The 21111-nt window shown below is 43.7% G+C and overlaps 1 protein-coding gene across 1 annotated transcript in view; it reads right to left on the bottom strand.

Moving 5' to 3' along the window:
• Positions 1 to 21111, bottom strand: part of LOC124621795 (heat shock protein 75 kDa, mitochondrial) — a 351802-nt gene that overhangs the window by 167197 nt on the left and 163494 nt on the right. Inside the window, exon 4 of the mRNA XM_047147227.1 lies at positions 4484 to 4639. Coding sequence (XP_047003183.1) covers positions 4484 to 4639 — 156 coding nt within the window. The remainder of the gene's footprint in view (positions 1 to 4483; positions 4640 to 21111) is intronic.

Here is a 21111-nt window from a genome sequence, read left to right as displayed (position 1 = left end):
ATTAGAGACAGCTTTAGCTTAGTTTGGACGATGATGAAGGGTAGCCTAGTATTTGTCTGAAAAGAATTAGGGAAAGGCCGGCCGCTGTGGCCGAGCGGTTCTAGGCGCTTCAGTCCGGAACCGCGCTGCTGCTCCGGTTGCAGGTTCGAATCCTGCCTCGGGCATGGTGTGATGTCCTTGGGTTAGTTAGGTTTACGTAGTTCCAAGTCTAGGGGACTGATGACCTCAGATTGAGGAGTCCCATAGTGTTTGGTGCCATTTGATTTTTTGAATTAGGAAAACCACGAATAGATTAAATTAGGATGGCTGGACGTGGATATCTAAATCATTTCGAGCACTTCATTCAAGAAAAACAGATCGCTTAATTAACTTTCATAAGGCCTCACTTCTTACAAGTTGTCCGTGTTGCACTCTCACTGACGATGATCGGCAATAAATATCAGGCGAACATCGTAGCTTAACTCTGGCGAGCTCTTGTTTGAATCTATTTTATGTTTAATAGGGACTTTCTTGAACAGACAGACGGAATCGCCGTGAGAAACCCTCTTTCACCCTTAGTGGCCAATATTTTTATGTGGGAGTTTGAGGAGAGGGCCCGGAAATCAGCAGGCCTTAAACGAACTGTTTTTTGGAGGTATGTTGATACGTTTTTTGTACTGTGACCCCACAGAAAGAAAAAATGAGTTTTTTCATCGTGTCAACTACACTCATAAAAACTTCCACTCTACCAGATGGGAACAGAATACAATGTTTGCTGCCGTTCTTGGGTGTTCTAGGTAGACGGACGAATGATGGCTCTCACAGTAACTTAACTAACGAGCCTCACGCGAATTTAAATTTGCAATCTTCGAGTTGTCGTCAGTCGTCAGTCGTCTCCAACCATGAGTTTCCTTAAGACAGTTGCACACAGGGTACACAATTCGCGAGTGCGTGAGTTTGCCAAAGGATATCATTCATCTCACGGCTGTGTTCATAAAAAAAAAAATAGATACTACGCCCAGCAGATCAAGCTGGCGCTATCAGTTAAAATAAAAAACCAGCACTACGACAAGGAGGATAATATGCCAGCAAATTCTACAGCTTTCCTCCCTTTTGTTGGCAAGAGCTCGTTCAAGATACGCAGGATCCCGCGGAATTAAAGTTAACATAGTTGTCCGCCCACCCTATAAGAATGCACAGCGTCTTGCATCGATGAAGTATGATTTATTATTGCAGAAGGTTGGAGCATTTAAATTCCTTCCCAATCTGTCGGGTCGGTAAACCAGACCACACGCTCCGTGGAAGAACGTTGCGTAAAATGTCAACGATGCACTTGCCTTTGCTACTGCTGAACACCGGGCATACAATGGAATAAGACAAAATTACAATTTAGTTAGTGCTACTTCTTTTTGGGATTCCATTATAAAACAGTCCGTCGAGATACGCATGACAGAAAATGTTATTAACTGGGTCTGCAGCTGTCAACTGGGTCGCACATCGAATTTTCAGGCCTTGCTCACAGCTAAGACGACGGCGAACGCGGAGGCGTACAATGTGCGGCGCCACATAGGACAGTCGAGTTTGGCGTTTGCGCCACTGAGAGAACTACGTGCTGGCAGTGTAACAGCTGTTGTAGCTACGATCACGATGCGTGGGAGAGAACAAGCAGGGCGCTATACTTCGATTAAAACAACTTTGTGATTGGTTGATGTCAGTGGCGGAGAGGTCAGCTTCTGGCTCGTACACTACACACCGCTCGCTCATGCGACAGACAGCTACGCCTGGCACGCCTCTAGTCCAGTGGTCGTCGAACTGCACCCTGCGCGCCACATGCAGCACGAATCAAGTACTCGTGTGGGCCGCGGTTGTCAGCCGTATTTTATAATGTAATTAACAGGCGAATCCAAAAAAAAGGTCGATCAACATCGAGTGCTTCTTAAGAGAGATATTTTTCTGCTCAGAAAAAATAAAATACAACACAGTAGTATGTTTATACGCGCTTAACTTTTAACTGGGGTTAGTGAATTCGGACATGAGCCACGTAAAGTTACTCGCCTCAGGGGCAGAGGTGTAAGTAGCGCGCTTACTGCGGTTTTAGAGCATCTTAGAAGGGTAATGTTTTATTGTTTGTCTTCCAGTACTGACGGTGCAGCGACGTGTGTCCTCATACCGATCACCTACTATGGTACAAACAGCATATGGTACTAACACGGATTCGTGAATGCAAATTATAGAGATGACCATCTTCAAATGCGGCACTTATTTGTAACAAGGTAAATGAAATTAATTAAGGTTGTTGCATACAACGCGATGAGTAGAAGAAAAATGACATTCACAACATTTAGTAAGCATTCCTGATCGTGTCCAATATTGTGTAAAGCATTTAAAAGTGCAATTACTTTTATTAATCAATTAATCATTCGCTCACACAAACAATACAGTAAAACTTCGTCAGGCAATTATAGTGTCACAGCTAGAGTCGCTGATGTTGACAGTAATCTGAAACAGAGAACAGTCGACAAGAAGTTTTTCGAATGGTGCTGATTTCTATCAGTACCTGGGAGCCTTACCACGGCTTGTCCACTGGGGAGGCTCATAACATACTAATTAATGTAGATAATAACAGATCACACTAATTTATGTAGGTTACCAATTAAGAATCAGATCGGTAGATATGCGGCTCGAGGTGCCCCCCCCCCCCCCCCCCCCCACAGTGTCAGTATTGGCTCTTGAGGAAAAAGGTTTGACCACTACTACTCCCACACGCAGAACAGGCAAAACAGCGAGAGGGCGGAATCCGAGAAAGAGCTGCGAAACGGAGCTGGAGAGCCTAATGTTGCAGGCTGCATACTTTACAAATCAAGGCGCCGCTGATACAACAGCGCTAACGAGCTTGCTTCGTTCCCGCTGTAGTTCCACGGCTATGACGAGCCTGAGAACTGTGGCACTCATGTCGCTTCATACTCGTCGACTAGCTCTCCCTTACTGAGGCATGCAAGAGTATAAGGTTAATTGTGGCTTATTGAAAATTAATTGATGCGGTGTGGAAAATTGCAAATGTATTGTATTAGAAGAGAAGTGATGTCTGGAACACATTTCGTGCTATAGTCCGCACTTCAAACGATGAACATACGGGCATATATTTTGTCCAATGTGAACAAAATGGTTACATTCTTGTTTACTCCACTTCCACTACGAGGAAGCATATGTGCTCCATCTAACGAAAACTCAGCGCAGAGCAATGTCCCTGTTCTATCCCTGCGACCAAAAATGGGGCTATTTCTGTATTCATTTGATGGCAACTTGCATTTATAGACTAACAGCGAGTTGTGTAGCTTATCATTCACATCACTAACTTTTTTGAACACTGTTGTAAGTTCATTTTAATAATTCATCACTATTTAGAGACTCCATTTAATCCTCATGTCATGTCTTCTGATACTTCAAAAGGTTCGTATGTAGTGGGAACGCCGCGATTTCGCGATTACATCTGCGAACTGGTGTATTCGCTCTCCTTTCTGAGCGATTCGACTCCACTCGTACCCGACAACAGACCCACATGGCCAGTGGGCGGCAGCGGCGGAGACTCAAGTCGAGTCTGCAAGCATACGGAGATGGCGAGCTCGGAGATGACGTCAGAGGACTCGCTGGCGAGTTTAAAGCTTACTTCTGTTCTCTAGACCCTACCACTCGAATCACTGAAACGTCAATCACGAAGATATTTTAATTGAAGTATAACGCATTGTGCGACGCAGGCACCTGTTTCAGCCCTTGTCAGTTCACATAAAGTGCCTAGCAGGTGATCAGGTGAAATACCACGCGTGGTTGTAAACATAGACCGCCTTCTTTCCAAAAACATCATGAAGTAACAAAGAGGTAGGCCCTACTGAACTGAATTTGGAAAAATGAGATTTACGGCACAGTTGGGCTAAAAGAAGGGATAAGTTTTATGAAAAATCCTGAGGTTTCAAGGATAAGTTGATTTCGTAATGGAGGGAACTATGGCATGGGTGGGGGGAGGTGAGGAATAGCAAAAGGTGCAGAGCGAGACCACGGTTTGAATACAATGAATACGTCGAAAAGGATGTATGTAGCAGTAGTTACGTGAGGAACATGAGGCTCACACGGGATAGACTATCGTGGAGAACTGCATCAAACCAGTCATCGAATTGAAGACCACAACACGAGTCTACATTGAATTAATTTCAATGTAAATTTCCTCAAGTCCTTACGGTAGCTAACTCACCGATAGAATCTAAATACCGTTTTACTAGTAGCTAAGTTTAGTCTTCAGTATGTAAGACACTTTGTTTCTAGATAGTGCACGGCAATGGTGGTCCCAATGCCAGCGAGATGTATGTGTGACGGATTGATTCGCGATGACATTTGGATAAATATAAAGCACTACTGGTTTTGGGAACTACTAGAATCGTACTTTATTAAGCTGCGTTTTGCTGCTGTGCCTAGTATCTTCGTAAGAAGTGAGCGGCAGCGCCCGCCTCACCTGTATAGTGATGGTGCGCGCCTGCTTGTCGGTGGCGATGTGGATCTCCAGCGGTCCAGCGGCCGCCGCCTGCTCCGCGGCGCCCGCCGCCAGGCTGCGGTAGCGCAGCTTCTCCAGGGCGTCGCTCGCGTTCGACACCAGCTCGCGGATGAACACCTGCCGACAGCACAACACCAGTCATTACAGTTATTAAGCGCTGTCCCACTACCAAGCTGCTGCACACCGCTTGAGAGAGAGAGAGAGAGAGAGAGAGAGAGAGAGAGAGAGGGGGGGAGGGATGGGAGAGAGAGAGAGAGAGAGAGAGAGAGAGAGAGAGAGAGAATGTCCTCTGACAACTTTCATGTCATGTTTGTTTGCATGGCCATACAATAATCAATTATTATTGCTTTTGCGTCTTAATATTACTACAAATAATGAAAGAGCATTGTTCACTAACACGAATCTACGTTAATAACTAAGGAAAAAACAGTGGTTCCAGGATGTTACAAAAGAGGCAAAATACATTTTTCAATCAATAATTACCAAAATGTAGTGACTTATTAATTTGTATTTCCAAAATTACCACACATGATGTTTTATAAATAAGCGAAACGTTTCTCGTAAGAAATACTCTTTAATTATTTGCAATAAGCTTCGGACGAAAAAGTCAATAACCACTGAATTTCAGAAATTGTATCTTTTTATGGAATCAGTATCTACTGGTCCACTGTTTTTCGCAACAAACAACCGACAGCTAAACATGTAATAGGCACTTTTCAGTGCCTGGATTTTTTCATGTCCGCTTCTGGAATTACTTAAGTAACAGTAATTTCGTTTTTACTGTGTTTTGGTTATTTAGACACCAAAGAGAGGACTTGGAACTGTGACTGTGCCAGGTGACATGGGTGAAACGACGAATCAACTGCCAGTTAAGAGCTGCAAAGTCTATTAAAGGTCCAAAGATTACAAGAAAGCAAATTGTGGCAAGTGAGTATACCGTAGCTCTCCTAGCGAATTTATCCTGTGCTGAGACTCGGTTCTCACGAGTGAGCCTGTGAAAGTAACCACTTACATTTTAAACTTGTGTTCGCAGCTGTCGAGATACACACTCGTTACAGACTACTCGTTACTAGCTACTTCCGTTACTAACAGTGTCTGACTACGGACTGCCGTTACTCATGTGCTGTAGCTATATAAATAGACAAGCCACACGCCACATCTGATTACACGGTTCTAAAGGTGAAAGGGTCGTACTTAGCAGTTTTTATCTTAAAACTTGCGTGAAACCAAAAAATTTCTAGCCGCCGGCGCATTAAAAATCTATCGAAAATATGTCTTTCTGATACTATTTGTTAAAATAAATGACATAACATTAAACGTTCACCTATCGTATCTTATGAATTGCACTGAGGGTAGTGATCAATTTCACGAAGTAACAGACGTCTCGCTAGGTTGTACAATGGCTCAGTGCTGCATTTGGCACTTTTATACACAATTTACGAAGGTTACCGAGTAAGGCTGCAGCACGTAATGGGATAATGGGAGATGAAGCAGCCTGCACAGGATAGAGTAGCATGGAAAGCTGCATCAGACCAGTCTCAGGACTGAAGACGACGACAACGACAACAACCGAGTAAGTTAAAAAAATAGTAGGTACAAAGGCCACAAATCCAAAGGCCTGAGGCTCGATTACCAGTCGATTCATAAATGCTTTTTTGTCACTTCTCATTTCTTTCACTTCTACCTACACTCTGTTAACATGAAAAATGCCAAAGTGCAATGCGTTTCGGAGTGTGTGTTAAACCGCCGCTCCGCAATCTAATACGTAAGTACAATTATTACTGTGTCTATTGATAAAGGACAGGAATATATGCTAAACTGTAGCACGAGCTTAGCTAATTAGGCTTCCAGTACCCTCCAATTACGCATGTTAATGGTTTTCATGTAAGGTGTATAGAGGGATCATGTTTTCAAATCTGCGATGGAAAGCTAGCTCCAAAAATATACGAAAAGTCGTCACTACAATATTAAAAATGAAATTTAACGGAAGCGGTTTAGCAAGCAGGAACTAATAAGCAACGCTGTTAAAGTAACTAAAATTGGAAAGTTAACTTGTGCTGCTGCTAATTATCTGCAAGCGCTCTAGACCACTGGAATACCACATAAACCAAGTAACTGAGGTTCTTATAGGGGAAAGGCGGCTAGTATGGGACACTTCAATCAAAATTGGGAAAGCTTTTGTTATTGTTTTGTAATGAGGTACAACAGCACGAAACCTCGTTTTCAACATTTGTTTTTGAGTGAATGGTGAAAGAAATATTTCTAATTAAAACAACACACAGCAAGAAAATATTTTCTACGGCTAACAATTCGGATGTTGAAGTGTCGGGCAGTATGGGCCGCACAACAAAGTACCTGATTTTTTTTAAAATAAAAAGAGACTTTTGTGGCTCACAAACAAATGTAATCTGTTTGCATACGAAAAGTACAATATGATAAAAAAATTAAAGTATAAACTTAAAACATAACAGTAAGTTCCCTTACGGAAATGATATTTTGTTCCTTTCACACGATGCAACTTAGCTCAACACACTATTTTTCAATTTTACGGTAGTCACAATAGCAATACAATGAATCCTCAATGTGTGCAACAAGTTCATGTGCCGAGACCTCACAATTTCACGCTGGATATACTTTTCTTCAAAAAATTCTCCACAAACAATGCTGTCTGTCTGTCATTTGAAATGCCCGTTACCGGATCTTTTTTGGATGTTTGTCCAACTTCTCTTGTTTTTCTACTTTAGCCATTTCCTGAGTTCTTCAGCAGCTTCTTTTTCGAGTCCCAATTTTTTTCCTATTAACATCTGTCTAATGGTTGTTGAAGTTAGTATTCCAATTTGCTCAGCATTCCTTTTCCGGCTTTTTATTTTCTTGACAGTGCAAGAGGAAAAAGTATAAATTTTCTTCAAAATGCTCGAAAAAGTTGGGTGACTATCTGGCATACATTTAGGTCTACACAAACTCTAGGCCTAATGATTAGGAGAGGTGCTGAATCATTTGTGCTTGAAGATGAAGTGACAGCTACAGTTGTAGTAGGTGGGAGACATTCTAAATCAGTTGTGTCGGATGAGGTTAAGCCTACTGAATTTCCAGAAGAGCTTTTTGGAGCAGGAGCATCAGCACTTCAGATGCTGGATTTTCTATGTTGGTATGGGCAATGTCTATACAGTATAAGTCAGTGAAAATCTGTGTATTGAAGGGAGTAGGTGCCTGTACCTTTTAAGCCGCGTTAGCCCTCTGCAGGCTACATTCGCTGACTTTGCAATGACGTACTTTACTGGTAGAGCACCCGGGTTTGGCCACATCAATAAAGTGCAAGCAAGGTTATATTGGTCTTTAAAACGGTTCATAAACTACTTATCAAGCCGGTGCAGTTTGTTAGATGCGATGAGGAAAAATCTCAGCATGAGGACATGGTGTGACGTCAAGCTTCTTGTTGAGTACCGTAACAATCGGGGAGGATCAGAACGGGCTTGTGGTCAACTGACCTCGACAAAATGGATTAAGCTTGTGGACTCGTGTTTCCGTAACATAGTTATTGACGCTTCTCCATGAAAATTTGATTGAAAGCTTTGCCTGCTAATTTCTTTCCTCTGTCAAATCAATAAGACGCTTTCACATTTTCGACCAGATTTTGAAAAATCACATCTACATCGACTCGTATGCATTTAATGCCATCTTTTAGTATGTGTATTTGTGGCTAAGTGGAATACTGCCTGACTAACAGTCTACAAACTTCGGATTCAAACCTTGGTCAATTCTACCAATCCTCCCTTTTTTCCTTCATCTCTGGTAGTCGTTTGTGTACGTAAAAAAACTGATTTGCGTCTTGTCAGATATGTCTGTACTAATGCACCCAATTTATTGGCCGCACATTTTTATTTACAGATTGATTTTTTTTTAACTTCTGTTTAATGATATTCACAGGGAAAAATACTGGTTGCGGAAAATGAATGGCAAGGATTGTAAGTCTGGCAATGGGTATCTTGCTAGTGTGTATCACGTAGATAATCTATTACGTGACTCCTGGGTCAAAAAATGGTTCAAATGGCTCTGAGCGCTATGGGTCTTAACATCTGAGGTCATCAGTCCCCTAGAACTTAGAACTACTTAAACCTAACTAACCTAAGGACATCACACCCATCCAGGCCCGAGGCAGGATTCGAACCTGCGACCGCAGCGGTCGCGCAGTTCCAGACTGTAGCGCCTAGAACCGCTCGGCCACCCCGGCCGGCACTCCTGGGTCAGTGCAGAAAATAAAACATATAGCCTATAGAGGCTAGTAACTTCAACGATATTATCACATCGGCAAAAATTGAAATGGCCTCAGAAAATATGAAATAAAACAAAAGAAGCGATGTGGTCGATTCTCGCTATTACCAGACAGTCCAAAAAGCTGTAATAAATGGCTAACATTTCACCCACAGCCAAATGGTAACAGAACAAATAAGTTCTGTTGCAATGTGACTGCCTACAACAAGCATACGTTTCACAATAATTCTCTTATGTCATGGATGACAATTACATGAACTTTTAACTAAAAAAATGAATATTTTGATTCCCAACTATCTATGTTTTTGTTAATACGTCACGTATTTTGTCCGGCTCAGCCGGCTTTTGGTTCAAGCACTTGTGTTTTATGCAGAGGTACTTTTTGCTTAACCAAAGTTCAGTACGAAAATGTCAGGTTTTGTCTTTTCCATTAAAGTTTTATTCTTCTTATAAAGAAGTATGCATTTTCTAAGAAGGTGGTTAAAAAAAGTAAAAAAGAAGGAAGTTATCTTCGGGAAAATTCTTCGCTCAGTGTTCAACTATGTTAGCCTTACTATTGCCACAGTGCTATTAACTTCTTTGTCATACATGTCAATTGTGTCTGCGGATCCTAATACCGCTATGTGAGACGAAACACAAATTTTTTGTTCACTCCCTCCTGTCCTTTTGGTAAAATATTTTTATCGTGTATCCTAAGGCTAAGTACTTCATGCCATTAGCTTCTAATACCAGGTTTTTCTTAAGAATGTTTTAATGCTGTTAGTTCTCTGTTATTCTGTCATTGTTTTGTAATTTATTTAATTTGTGGTAAGGTCTTATGGGAGAGAGAGACCAAACTGCTGAGGTCAACGGTCCCTAAGCCTACACACTACTTACACTAACTTACGCTACGGACAACACACACACACACACCCATGCCTGAGAGAGGACCCTAACCCCCGCCGGGGTGAGCCGCACGGACCGTGACGAGACGCCTAGACCGCGCATAGTCCCTTTTTTGTACTTTTGTACGGACTGACTGAAATAACTGTAATCCACATACAGACCTCTGTACCAATGATTATTTATTACAAATTTATCAAGTACTTAATATTTAATCGAGGCAGCATCTCCCACGCACTTGAGATACTTCTGCATTCTTATCCTACATGTGCCTCTTCACTGCCATGTTTTGTGGGTATATTTTGTGACTCAGATTAACTGGTTTACATTACATTTTGATTTTTATATGAATAGTGCATTACGATTAATTCGTATTTTATCATTTATTACGAATGCTGTGCACATTAGGTGATTTTCAACTCAGACTTGCCGTCTGCCGGCAGCTCCTGTCAACAATTTTTTGTAAAGATGTTTTATCCTACAAACTGTGCGTAATGTTGTATATATTTTGTGTTTTATATTTTCAAGTTTACAGTTTTTTATTTTATTAGTTACAATTTGAACACAAGGTTGTTAAACTATTTCTGTGTCCAAAATACAGCGCCGCTGTCCTATAAATGCACACCGCCTGGCGGCAAGTGATACAATTGAGCTTTCTAACGCCGTCATGCTATCAGTTAAGTTTCGATACTGATGGATGATGCGCATGACTTCATTTGAAGAACGAAATTTTTACACCAGACTATGTATAAAATTCTTTATTGTACACACTACCAGTTTCAGGCGTTTCCCATTCCGAGGTGTGTCTGAAAACACAGCAACACACACTAGCAAAAACACAGCTAAACACATATAATGTAACTACATTGGACGTACCATTACACAAACATCATATGTGGCTACACTGTCGGTCGTCATTAATTTAAAAATTGCGTACCATGCATTATTGTGCACAACACAGTCGTCATGCGTCCTCGTCTAAAATATAAATGTGCATGACAAAAAAACTATTACCACGTTATTTTATTGTCACATCCAGCCAGAAGCACTAAGAAAACAAATCTTGCAACACTTACTACGAAACACACTGTGTACTCTCACTCAACGAACTGTCACATGTACAATATGCGTGGGGAATTTTGAATTGTCAGTCAGAGAATACAAATACGAGGACCTTACAACTATCGATAGATTTCAGAAGTATTTCTGTCTCTTAGTAAGAACTGTGTGAAAAAGTATTATCTACATAAATCGGTGTCGCATATAAGCAGCGTTGCAGAATATTAGTTCATATGTCGAGCTGTATTTTATGGACTGAACAAAAACTGTTTACATCGTGTATATCTAGCATAAATTGATGATCGATGTAATACATCGACTCTCAAATGTAATATCTTAGTACGTGAATTGGAAAATAAGTTAAAATATAATGTGCAAATACGCTTCTCGGGTTTGCCGCCGGATCGTATTGCGTAAACCCCACAATATTTCATCGGTGCAACTGCTCGACTTCTTCAGGTGGTAGTAGTTGCTGCTGTTACTGCTGCAAGACGCGACTGACGATAATGGCGAGACGGCGTCGAAATTTATCAGGCCCGGAGCAGGCAATACACGTTGGCAGTTGGAGGATGTGACACATCCTAAAGTGTCACAAGCAGACACACACCACAACAAGAAGAAGAAGGACAAGAAGAGGTACCCTGACGCCAGGAGGACTTAGAAGACTCTCCTCCTCACTGCGCCCGACACTCATCACCATGATCATCATCATCAAATATCCGCTCTGTCAGTCGCTGACTGACAGTCCCAGGCGTCGACAGGGCCAGTCAAGTAAAGGCCCCTAGCCGATGCATACTTGTCAATTCACGTGACCTACCGCCTGTCTCTGACCGGCAATCACACGTACCCAAACACGCACAACCGTCCCAGTTATTCCCAAACGTCCCAGCATACCTCAACCCATCTAAGTGGAGTAAATGTCTAACGACAACAAACTCCCCCTCAACATCCTCAAGAAGAGGAATTCAAGTGCGAAGCAGCAGCAGTTGGAGCAAAGCGGCTCTCCTGCTGCCCCCTGCTGGGTGGGAACCGCACAAAGGCCTTCAGTGCGCTCGCTGTGGGCAGGGACTGTGCAGCCGGACACTCCTGTGATTAAAAGCTGAGTTACATCTCAGCAGTGCGTTGCATCGAGTCATGAATCGGAAGTTCTTGTTTTCCCTGTTTTGATTTAATGACTAACTGAAAACCTGCAACCACACGTGTTGATGAGGTTGTTTGCCTCCTTAACAACACAGTCCCAGAAGATGACACTGGGGACAAAATTTCCTCCTTTTTTATAAAAGATGCGACGCCCCATGTCCAGGTACGCGCGGAGGACCCTTCTGCACTCCCAGCAGGGAGCAGTAGCAGCGCCGCTTTCCTCTTAACTGCGAGCTTCTTCCCGCACACAAGTACTGCCTGCTCCTGGCTTGACAAATTTCGATGGCGCCGCACTATTATCACTCGCGTCTTGCAATGACAGCAGCAAGTAACACCTCCTGAAGATGCCGAACAGCTGCAGCCATGAAATACTGTGGGATTTACACAATACAATCCGGCGGCAAACTCGAGAACTGTATTTGCAACAGATCGGTCGGGAAACCCCGAAAAGTCATATGTTAAAATACGTCCACTTCTTTGAAAAGCACATCGCTCACAATTACAGCATGCGACAAAAATGGAGAAAAATGTCGTTCTTGAAATTTCTTGAGAAAAAGAAGCCGGCTGAAGTGGCCGTGCGGTTAAAGGCGCTGTAGTCTGGAACCGCAAGATCGCTACGGTCGCAGGTTCGAATCCTGCCTCGGTCATGGATGTTTGTGATCTCCTTAGGTTAGTTAGGTTTAACTAGTTCTAAGTTCTAGGGGACTAATGACCTCAGCAGTTGAGTCCCATAGTGCTCAGAGCCATTTGAGAAAAAGAAAATGGCAGATGACTCCATGTTGTGTATGAAGACTATGTTCTTCTTTTTAGCATGTTTCCTACTGTACTTTATGCAACACCTTTCGTAAAATTTATTATAAGTGATGTGCCTTGCATTCTTTCTTGGTAGATATTTCTGATGATGAGTATAGCTAGAAACGTGTCAATAACTTACTTCTGAACAGCAAAGTGAACAATTATTTAGCACTCTATTCATGTAGCAGTTCCGCCGTGGAACGCACAGTTCAGCACTCGGCACGCAGACGGCGGCGTGTCGGCTCAGCAGCCGCGACGTCACGAGGCCGGGCACCCCAAGCGCGTTAAGGGCAATTCACACTGTCCGCAACACCGTCACGTCAACATGTATTCACTCTGTCCGTCACGTCACAGCACCTCATCTCAAGTCACGTCATATCAAGTCACGTGATCTCAATTCCTACGGCTGTCCTCAACTTCTTTTCGCGGGAATTGCGATCTTCGTAACATGATTTTCAACCTTTTTTATGCGCGAAGAGCACATACACAAAGGATGGCTTAGATACGTCGATGCTGGAGTCCAAATCTGTGTGAAAATTGCACTTTTCGACTCAAAACGGTTTGCAGCTTGCAGGGATGGCGTGCAAATTAGAGAAGGAAGACGGAAGTGCTAAACAACGCAAAACAGGTTTGGGTTCGAAAAATGTCATTACGTGGTACAGAAGGGGAAATTCGCACACTATACAAGTATATCGAAGAAGAGGAGTCCGTATTTCATAAGTATTTTAGAACGTCGAAGCACCAGTTTTTCTTATTTGTTACGTCAAATTGCATCCAGAATTACGAAAAGGAACACAGTGTTACGAGCTGCCATCATATACCGTGAAAAATTGGTTTGCTTAACGTTAAGTTTAGTTGCCAGCCTAGCGAAAATCTTTGTGCGGTAGTCATATCCCCCTCAACACCATTCCCTTCAAGATTTATAGCCTTTCTTTACATCTTGTATTTGGCTCTTAATAGTTCACGTGCATTATTTGTACTGAGGTTAGCTAGTGAAACTACATAAATATTGACCACTGATGCTTGCAAAACTATTTCACAGACAATCAAGGGGGCTACTTAACAATACATAAGCCTGCTACAAACACACATTTAAACAAAGAACTCTAAGGCATTACTTGATGTATACTTTGAAACTGTTGCATTGTGTAATGGTTTCAGTCCACTTCTTAACGAAACATTACAAATGCCTGACAACATGCAAACAAATTCCACTTATTAACCAATTTCATTCTACCCATAGTATTTTTTTCACCTGAAGTTCCAGCCATATTGTGATCCATTTCATTGTAAAATATTAAATATGGTACCAGTATGTATAAAAATCCGCTTTATAAATGTAGAAGATGGAAAGTAATTTAGTACGTTCATCATGTCATACAATTCTGACTGCTGCTTCACGGCTTCAATTAGTCTTTCGCCAATTATTGTAAAATTATAAAATTTAACAAAACAAATAACGTAACGAAACAATTTATAATAATCACAAAATATAACGGACAGCGAACAAATGATATCAACCACGACGAAACGTAGCATGGAGATCCGCGCACGGCCGTGTATCTGGGGGAAAAGCGCTTGGGAGTCAAGTGTTCGACGACGGACGGATGGAGTCAGCGGTCAGACTTACCTCCAGTGAAACGACGGCGACGTGACGTGGCGGCCAGTGTGCATTCCGCCATTTGAAATGCAATGCAGAATGTCTTGACGGTAAGTGAGCTGAAGTGATGCGAATACCGGTGTGAAGTGGCCTTTAGCGGTTGACCGCATCCGCGCTCAATGCGAATCCACAAAGTTTGCGGGAGACGATGGCCAGTTCACCCATGATTCCTTCGTAGACAGCTCACAGGGATAACATCTACCAGCTCTGCTCAGAGTACATCAAGTCGTGCACAGGAATGTCGCGGCCTTCCGTCAAGACAGAGAGTCTGACACCATCACAGAAGTGGAGGCGGGCGGCACCCTGTATCTTGTAAATGCGTAAAGACATCAAAAAGTTCGAAGGCTGTTCGAGATCGGAATCTTAGGAAAATATAGTAAAAATTTCGAGCATTTGCTGAGCATAGACTCCCTCGATTCCGCGGCTCGATTTTGGTACGAAAAAATGGTAAAAAAACACTTTTTAGGGCTTTCCAAGGAACCGCCCATAAACTAATGGTGCCTCCATAAGTCCCTTTAAGGCCCACCATAGAACACATCAAATGCATAAAAAACCAAAAGATTTGTTCCATTTGCCGAAGACGGAGCACGTGTGTAATATTCATTCTTTGAACCTGTACGGTAAGGTAGTGACATTAAGACGATCCTTCTGTTCGGCATACAAATGGTTCCTAGTCCAAGGGCTATCAAAACCACTTGACCCTCCCTTTCTAACATAAATAGAACCCGAGGTATGAGGCCCGGAAGAATCAGGTTTTTATGTGCGGCGTTTAGGAACACATTAGGTAACGCATACTGTCCCATGCGTACCGATATTATGTGCTAGGGGATCGATAAAGACAGGCAGGTCCAAGAAGACTTAACTAGCATTCAGGTGAACACAGAATACATATAAGATAAGAGACCGAGGAGAGGGAAAGTACGCGCAACGTTGTGAAACCGTGGAGCTATGGGGAAGAGGGGAGGGCGCTCTATAGTTCGGAATGCCCGGTCTTGCACAAGTAAAGAGAACTAGGCATGGAAAATGACATTTCTGAACGCATATCTTATGACTGTTGAAGTAAGAAGATAGACGGGACACCGACAAAAAGAGGAAAAACTGGAGATTTCCATAGAAACATGCAATCGATTACAGACAAGATATTTAAAAAATGACTGACTGTTACGGACCAAACCAGAATAGAATGACTCCGAAAACCTTTAATCATAATTTAATGACTACCACAAAACCGAAAGATATGCTCCGAAATAACGTTGGCAAATTCAGAGTGTACTGTGCAAAATCGAAGAAAGGCATAATGGGCCACAAAAAGGGAACAGGAGTCACAGCAAAAGAAAAGAATCAAGAAGAAGAACATAACCGGGCATATCTACTACGTCTGGCGAACCAGAAATAGAGCAAAATTGTACAAGAATTTTACTCCAAATCTGCATTATCAAAATATCACAAACGCTGTGTATTTTTGAATGCGTTTCCGATTTTCTGTCCAGATCCAAGGGCTTTCTCCAGATCACACATCCAAAGGGTCATTCATTTTATATTCGCACTGCTAGGTCGTTTCTAGGTAAAGAGGAAGGAAGTTCCGTATTGAGTCATCAAAGCATGAGCTCTGCTGGAGAAAGAAAAGATAGCAAATCAGCTGTAGCCTTATCGAAGGAACCGTTGTGACATTCACTGGGTAGCCAGTGACATCCTAAATCTGGTTGGATTGCAAGCACAGCGTGTTAAGAAATCACTACGGCACTTCGTTCAATGTCTTGTGCAGGAATACACACACTGTATAACAGCAGCGGAGTCATATTTTTACGCCAGAAATATCATTACAAAATGGCGGTGGATCTAATGCCATATCTCTATAAGCTTGCAAATTGTTGTGCAGCACGATAGTCCCGACCGATAACGAACATATGAATGTTTTTTTTTTTACATTATAAATCGGAGATATATGGGCGCAACTACAGATTTCCATACGGTTGTGAATAGCATGTTTTACGAAATCATCAACAGCGTTGAAAGTCTAGCACGACAGCCGAGTTGCGACATACGCTGGATATCCAAGTCTTGTACCCTTCTAGTGGCGAACAACTACTGTCAGGACATTAGCATACCGCCACAGTTAAAGAAATCCAACAGCAGTGGCTACCCATGCCTAAGGACGAGGTCGGTCTAAACTCGTGAAGCCCGGGGCTTACTGTTCAACATACTTCTATTAGATGGGGCTAATAATGCCAACCCTGTACAAATTGTCACACGAAGTCAGTTATGACTGACACAGCCGTCAGTCTTACTAGCTGTTGACTTCCACGAAGCTGTCAACTTCGCAGGACGCTACATGGGAAAAGCTGACCTTAATGTACCAAAAATTGCGATGAAGATGGTGCAGTAGTTTGTAGACAGAATCCCACTAGAGAAAGGAAAGGAAGATCAAGATTTAACGTCCCATCGACGAGGAGACCTTTAGACCGGGAAAGTTGCGCTGAGAAGGTGCGAGGTTCAATGAGTGTCTAGTAAGTACGTACACTATAAAATCAAAAGTGTCCGGACACCCCTATATGATGCGAAATTGACCACTAGAAGTCAAGATCGGAGGACCCGCCAGTGTAAAAGAAGGCAGGGAGTGTTGTGTTCGATAGTAGAGAAGCAGTAACAGCAGATTCGGTCGGCCAAGATAGCTGTGACTTAGAAAGTGGATTAATCATTGACTGTCAAATGAATAACAAACCCGCCAGGTTCATTTCAACCCTCCTAAGCCTGCTGAAGTCGACTGTTGATGATGCAACTGTGAACTGGAAACGCGAAGCACAACCACAAAGCTAAACTACGAACAGCCAGAACTCATGTACTGAATGAAAGGGACCACCGAGCATTGCGGAGGATGGCTGTAAATAATCGCATGAAATCAGCAGAAACAGTCGCTCGTGAGTTCCAAAGTGCTGCTTTTTCTTGACTTCGATCTGGGACTTCGTATCGTGGAATGCTTGAGGCATTTATTCATTTATTTGAGCTCCTCAAGCTGGTCTTACAAGATACGTCGCAGGGTGAGTACTCCCTCGCTTGGTCTTTCATTCTCCAGAACCCAGTCCTCCAGCAGGCCGACTTCTGCCAATCTCGTCATCTTTCTGCACACTGTTCGTATTAGTATATTGCGAAAATTACTTAGTAACTGATGCTTCGATAATACTAACATTCGACAGCGCCTGTGTTTTGGCGTTGGGATTATCACGTTATTCTCGAAGCCTCAGGGAATGTATTTCGCTTGTCGCATATATCCTACATGCTAGTTCTTTCATGATTATTTGTAGAAAATGAAGTGGAGTTTTATAACGCCGATTGTTGGGCAAATTTATCAGCTCTCACGGACGACGATATCGTATAGGAAAAAAAGATGATAGGTCCTCCGGCCAGAGGAGGGCGATAGGTCCCGGAGGCGGTTCGCAGGTAGCGTGCCGTCTTGTTTGGTATAGCACATCAATTAATAATAACGCGCGCTGATGAGATCTGGCGCCGGGCGGCCGCATTAATTAATGCCAGCTATTAATTAGCGTTATCTGGCGGCGCGGGGCGGCGCCGCGCAGCCCACGCCGTTACACCAGCGACGCCAACGGCCGACACAGCCGTCCCGAACCTGCCGAGGGGTACCGCTCGCGCCGTCCGCGGAGACACTGGTCATCGTAAAACTCTGATTCCCTGCAGTGATTAGACGAGGGGCGTTCCGTAAGGAATGCAACACATCTTTTTTCTCGGCCAGTTTCGATTGAAAATATTTGTTGTGGGACATCGTGAAATATTACCACTTCAACGTCTAAAATTTCACGAAGCTCCGGTAGGTGGCGTCGCTGTATGTAGCCCTCAAAATGGCGTCTGCAGCTGAGGTGCGTTCCAGGCAGAGAACTGTCACTGAGTTTCTTTTAGCGGAAAACCAGAGCATCGCAGATATCCACAGGCGCTTGCAGAATGTCTACGGAGACCTGGCAGTGAACAAAAGCGCGGTGAATCGTCGGGCAAAGTGTCTGTCACCATCGGAACAAGGTCGCGCAAACCTGTCCGATCTCCAGTGTACCGGCCGGCCGCACACCGCTGTGATTCCTGCAATGTTGGAACTTGCGAACACACTCATCCGAGGCGACTGACTGATCACAATGAAACACCACGCTGCACAACTGGATGTTTCTGCTAGTAGTGCTGACACATTCGCCCACCAGTTGGGGTACTCAAATGTGTGTCCTCGGAGTCTTTCGCGATGGTATGCTTCAGTAAAATCTTCCCGGATTACACGGCTCGTCGTTTCGAATAAAACACTCGAGCTTTTGATAACTGTCTCCGCCATCGTCATCAACAGAGCGTCGAAGCGGGGCATGCGCGGAACGCAAATTGGGTAGCTCGTAGCGGTTCCTTCCCGTCGCGGGACTGAGCGGACCGGTGTCGCGTTTGAAATTACTACTCCGCGTCCCTTGTAGCATCGACTCTACATATTTGCTATCGCTAAACGTCCAAAGCACTCCCCATGCCTTACTAAGTGTGTATCCCTGGTCTCTATTAAAATTGTTGCTGTTTATTGTAATTTCGATCGATTCTTTCACAACAGAATCCCAGTGCTATGATGTTTGAGAAAAACTCTCGTTTTTCAAACACACTTCAACGGAGATGAACAAGGGACATCTTCGAGGGTGGCCTTGCCGCATTTGTCAGAAGTAGCTTCTCCACGACACCCAAGAGTAGTATGCACAAAGCACGTTTTATGCCCGTTTTCTGCTCGATCTTCAGCTACGGCCGACTTCTCAAGTTCCCTTTGTTTCATACTTTGAGAATACTCTTGGAAGGTGTGTGTCCGATGGGTACCTTGCCTTCAGACATCTGTTTAGCTCAATGACGGATGCACTCTGCGGGAAGAAGAACATGGATGATGGGGAAATTATTGATGCGGCAAGACATTGGCTCCGACGTCAACCAAAACAGTGGTATCATGCGGGCAAACGGGGCCTCCCAGTAAGCTGGCGTAAGGCCGTCGCATTGAACGGAGATTGTGTTGAAAAATAGGGTTTTGTAGCGAAAAGAGTGGGAAATAATATGGTGTAATGGAAACCTGAATAAAACCAACATGCTTTCAGAAAAAAAAATGTGGAGGGAGAGGGGGAGAGAGAGAGAGAGAGAGAGAGAGAGAGAGAGAGAGAGAGAGAGAGAGAGAGAGAGGGAGGTTCAAATGGCTCTAAGCACTATGGGACTTAACATCTCAGGTCATCAGTCACCTAGGCTTAGAACTACTTAAGCCTAACTTAACCTAAAGACATCACACACATCCATGCCCCGAGGCAGGATTCGAACCTGCGAACCAGCGCGGTTCCGAACTAAAGCGCCTAGAACCGCTCGGCCACAGCGAAAGAATGGCCTAGCAGACGAGACAAACAACGCATAATTCACTTCATGACAATCGTCGCAGGTTCGTATCCTGCTTCGGGCATGAGTGTGTGTAATGTACTTAGGTTAGTTAGGTTTAAGTAGTTATGAGCTCTAGGGGACTGACGACCTCAGAAGTTAAGTCCCATGTTGCTCAGAGCCATTTTGAACAATCGTCGTTCCATTGCAAATACTCTACGTTGAGGGCAGCATAGCTTTATACATCTTTTGATCTCACGGTACGGTACGAGTTCACTGTCTTAAACTATTGTATCTTCCGTTTTTTCCAGATACACGCTGCAGTCCCGACTCAAGACAGGGTGAGTTCCGCAACAGCTCACACACTTCAACGGAGATGAACAAGGGAAATCTTCGAGGGCTGCCTTGCCACAAGTAACTTCTCCAGGACCCCCAAGAGTAGTATGCACAAAGCGCTGGCATTTGAAACAGCGCATTGGGTGGGAACATAAGGCCGCACGCTTAAACGAACGGAACCTGCCTTAACATGGTCAGAAAGTTCCACGCTGTTAAACGTCAGGAGAAAGGAGTCGGACTTTTACGAGATTCCCGTCCACCCCTCTTCATGATATTTTGCACGTCGATTGTACAGTCTGGAGCCCACTTATCTTCCAATTCCTCATCGGGAATGTCCTCCAGACTCTGCAAGCCACAACACCTCCGCTGTAATTCAAGGTAGTGTGCAGATCAGTTTCGATGGCATATTCCCACAGGCACTGGACTTTCTATAGGTCCTTAACGTGTTGGAAACTGGATGTTTCCATCACAGTGTCCCATACAATCGCTTAACTGATTTTGAACTGCCATGCATGACTTCTAACTCATTTTGAATATAAAAAGGCAAAACTTTCTCGAAGCTGCCCTCTTTCCTTTTTTTTCTTTTAAAAACACACACTAACTGCCAGCATATGTACTGCTACTAGACCGTAAACTTTTAGACTTCGCTCTTGACTCAGGAGACTGGCTACACGAGCCCTCTCCGCTTGGAGGAGCTGGAGATAATTTCGAGGGTTCCATCTGGGTCCCACAAGCAGCTAGGGAAATATAAGTCCACCAACACAGAGCTTCGCGTTCCTAGGTAAGCCTTATACACCTGAGGTGCGGCAGGATAACCATAGGCTGATCGTTAACGACTGTTCCATCTCAACAGCCATGCATGGCATCACCGCACAGCACACCTTCAGACTGAGGGTTCTTTTACAGATGTTCCTACCATCCTCGCGATCCGGGCGATCAAGTCGAGATCCCCTTTTCCTGTGACACACAACGTTCCACTGCCGCGCCGTACAGTGGTCACTGAAGCATTCCCAGAGCTTACCAGTCCTCAGCTCAGGAACCCCAGGGTCGCCAAGCCATTACTCAGCAAATA

The sequence above is a fragment of the Schistocerca americana genome, chromosome 7, assembly GCF_021461395.2.
Source record: "Schistocerca americana isolate TAMUIC-IGC-003095 chromosome 7, iqSchAmer2.1, whole genome shotgun sequence".
Taxonomy (NCBI): domain Eukaryota; kingdom Metazoa; phylum Arthropoda; class Insecta; order Orthoptera; family Acrididae; genus Schistocerca; species Schistocerca americana.
The sequence above is the reverse complement of the archived record's forward strand: the minus strand, read 5'-3'. Positions and strand labels throughout refer to the sequence as shown.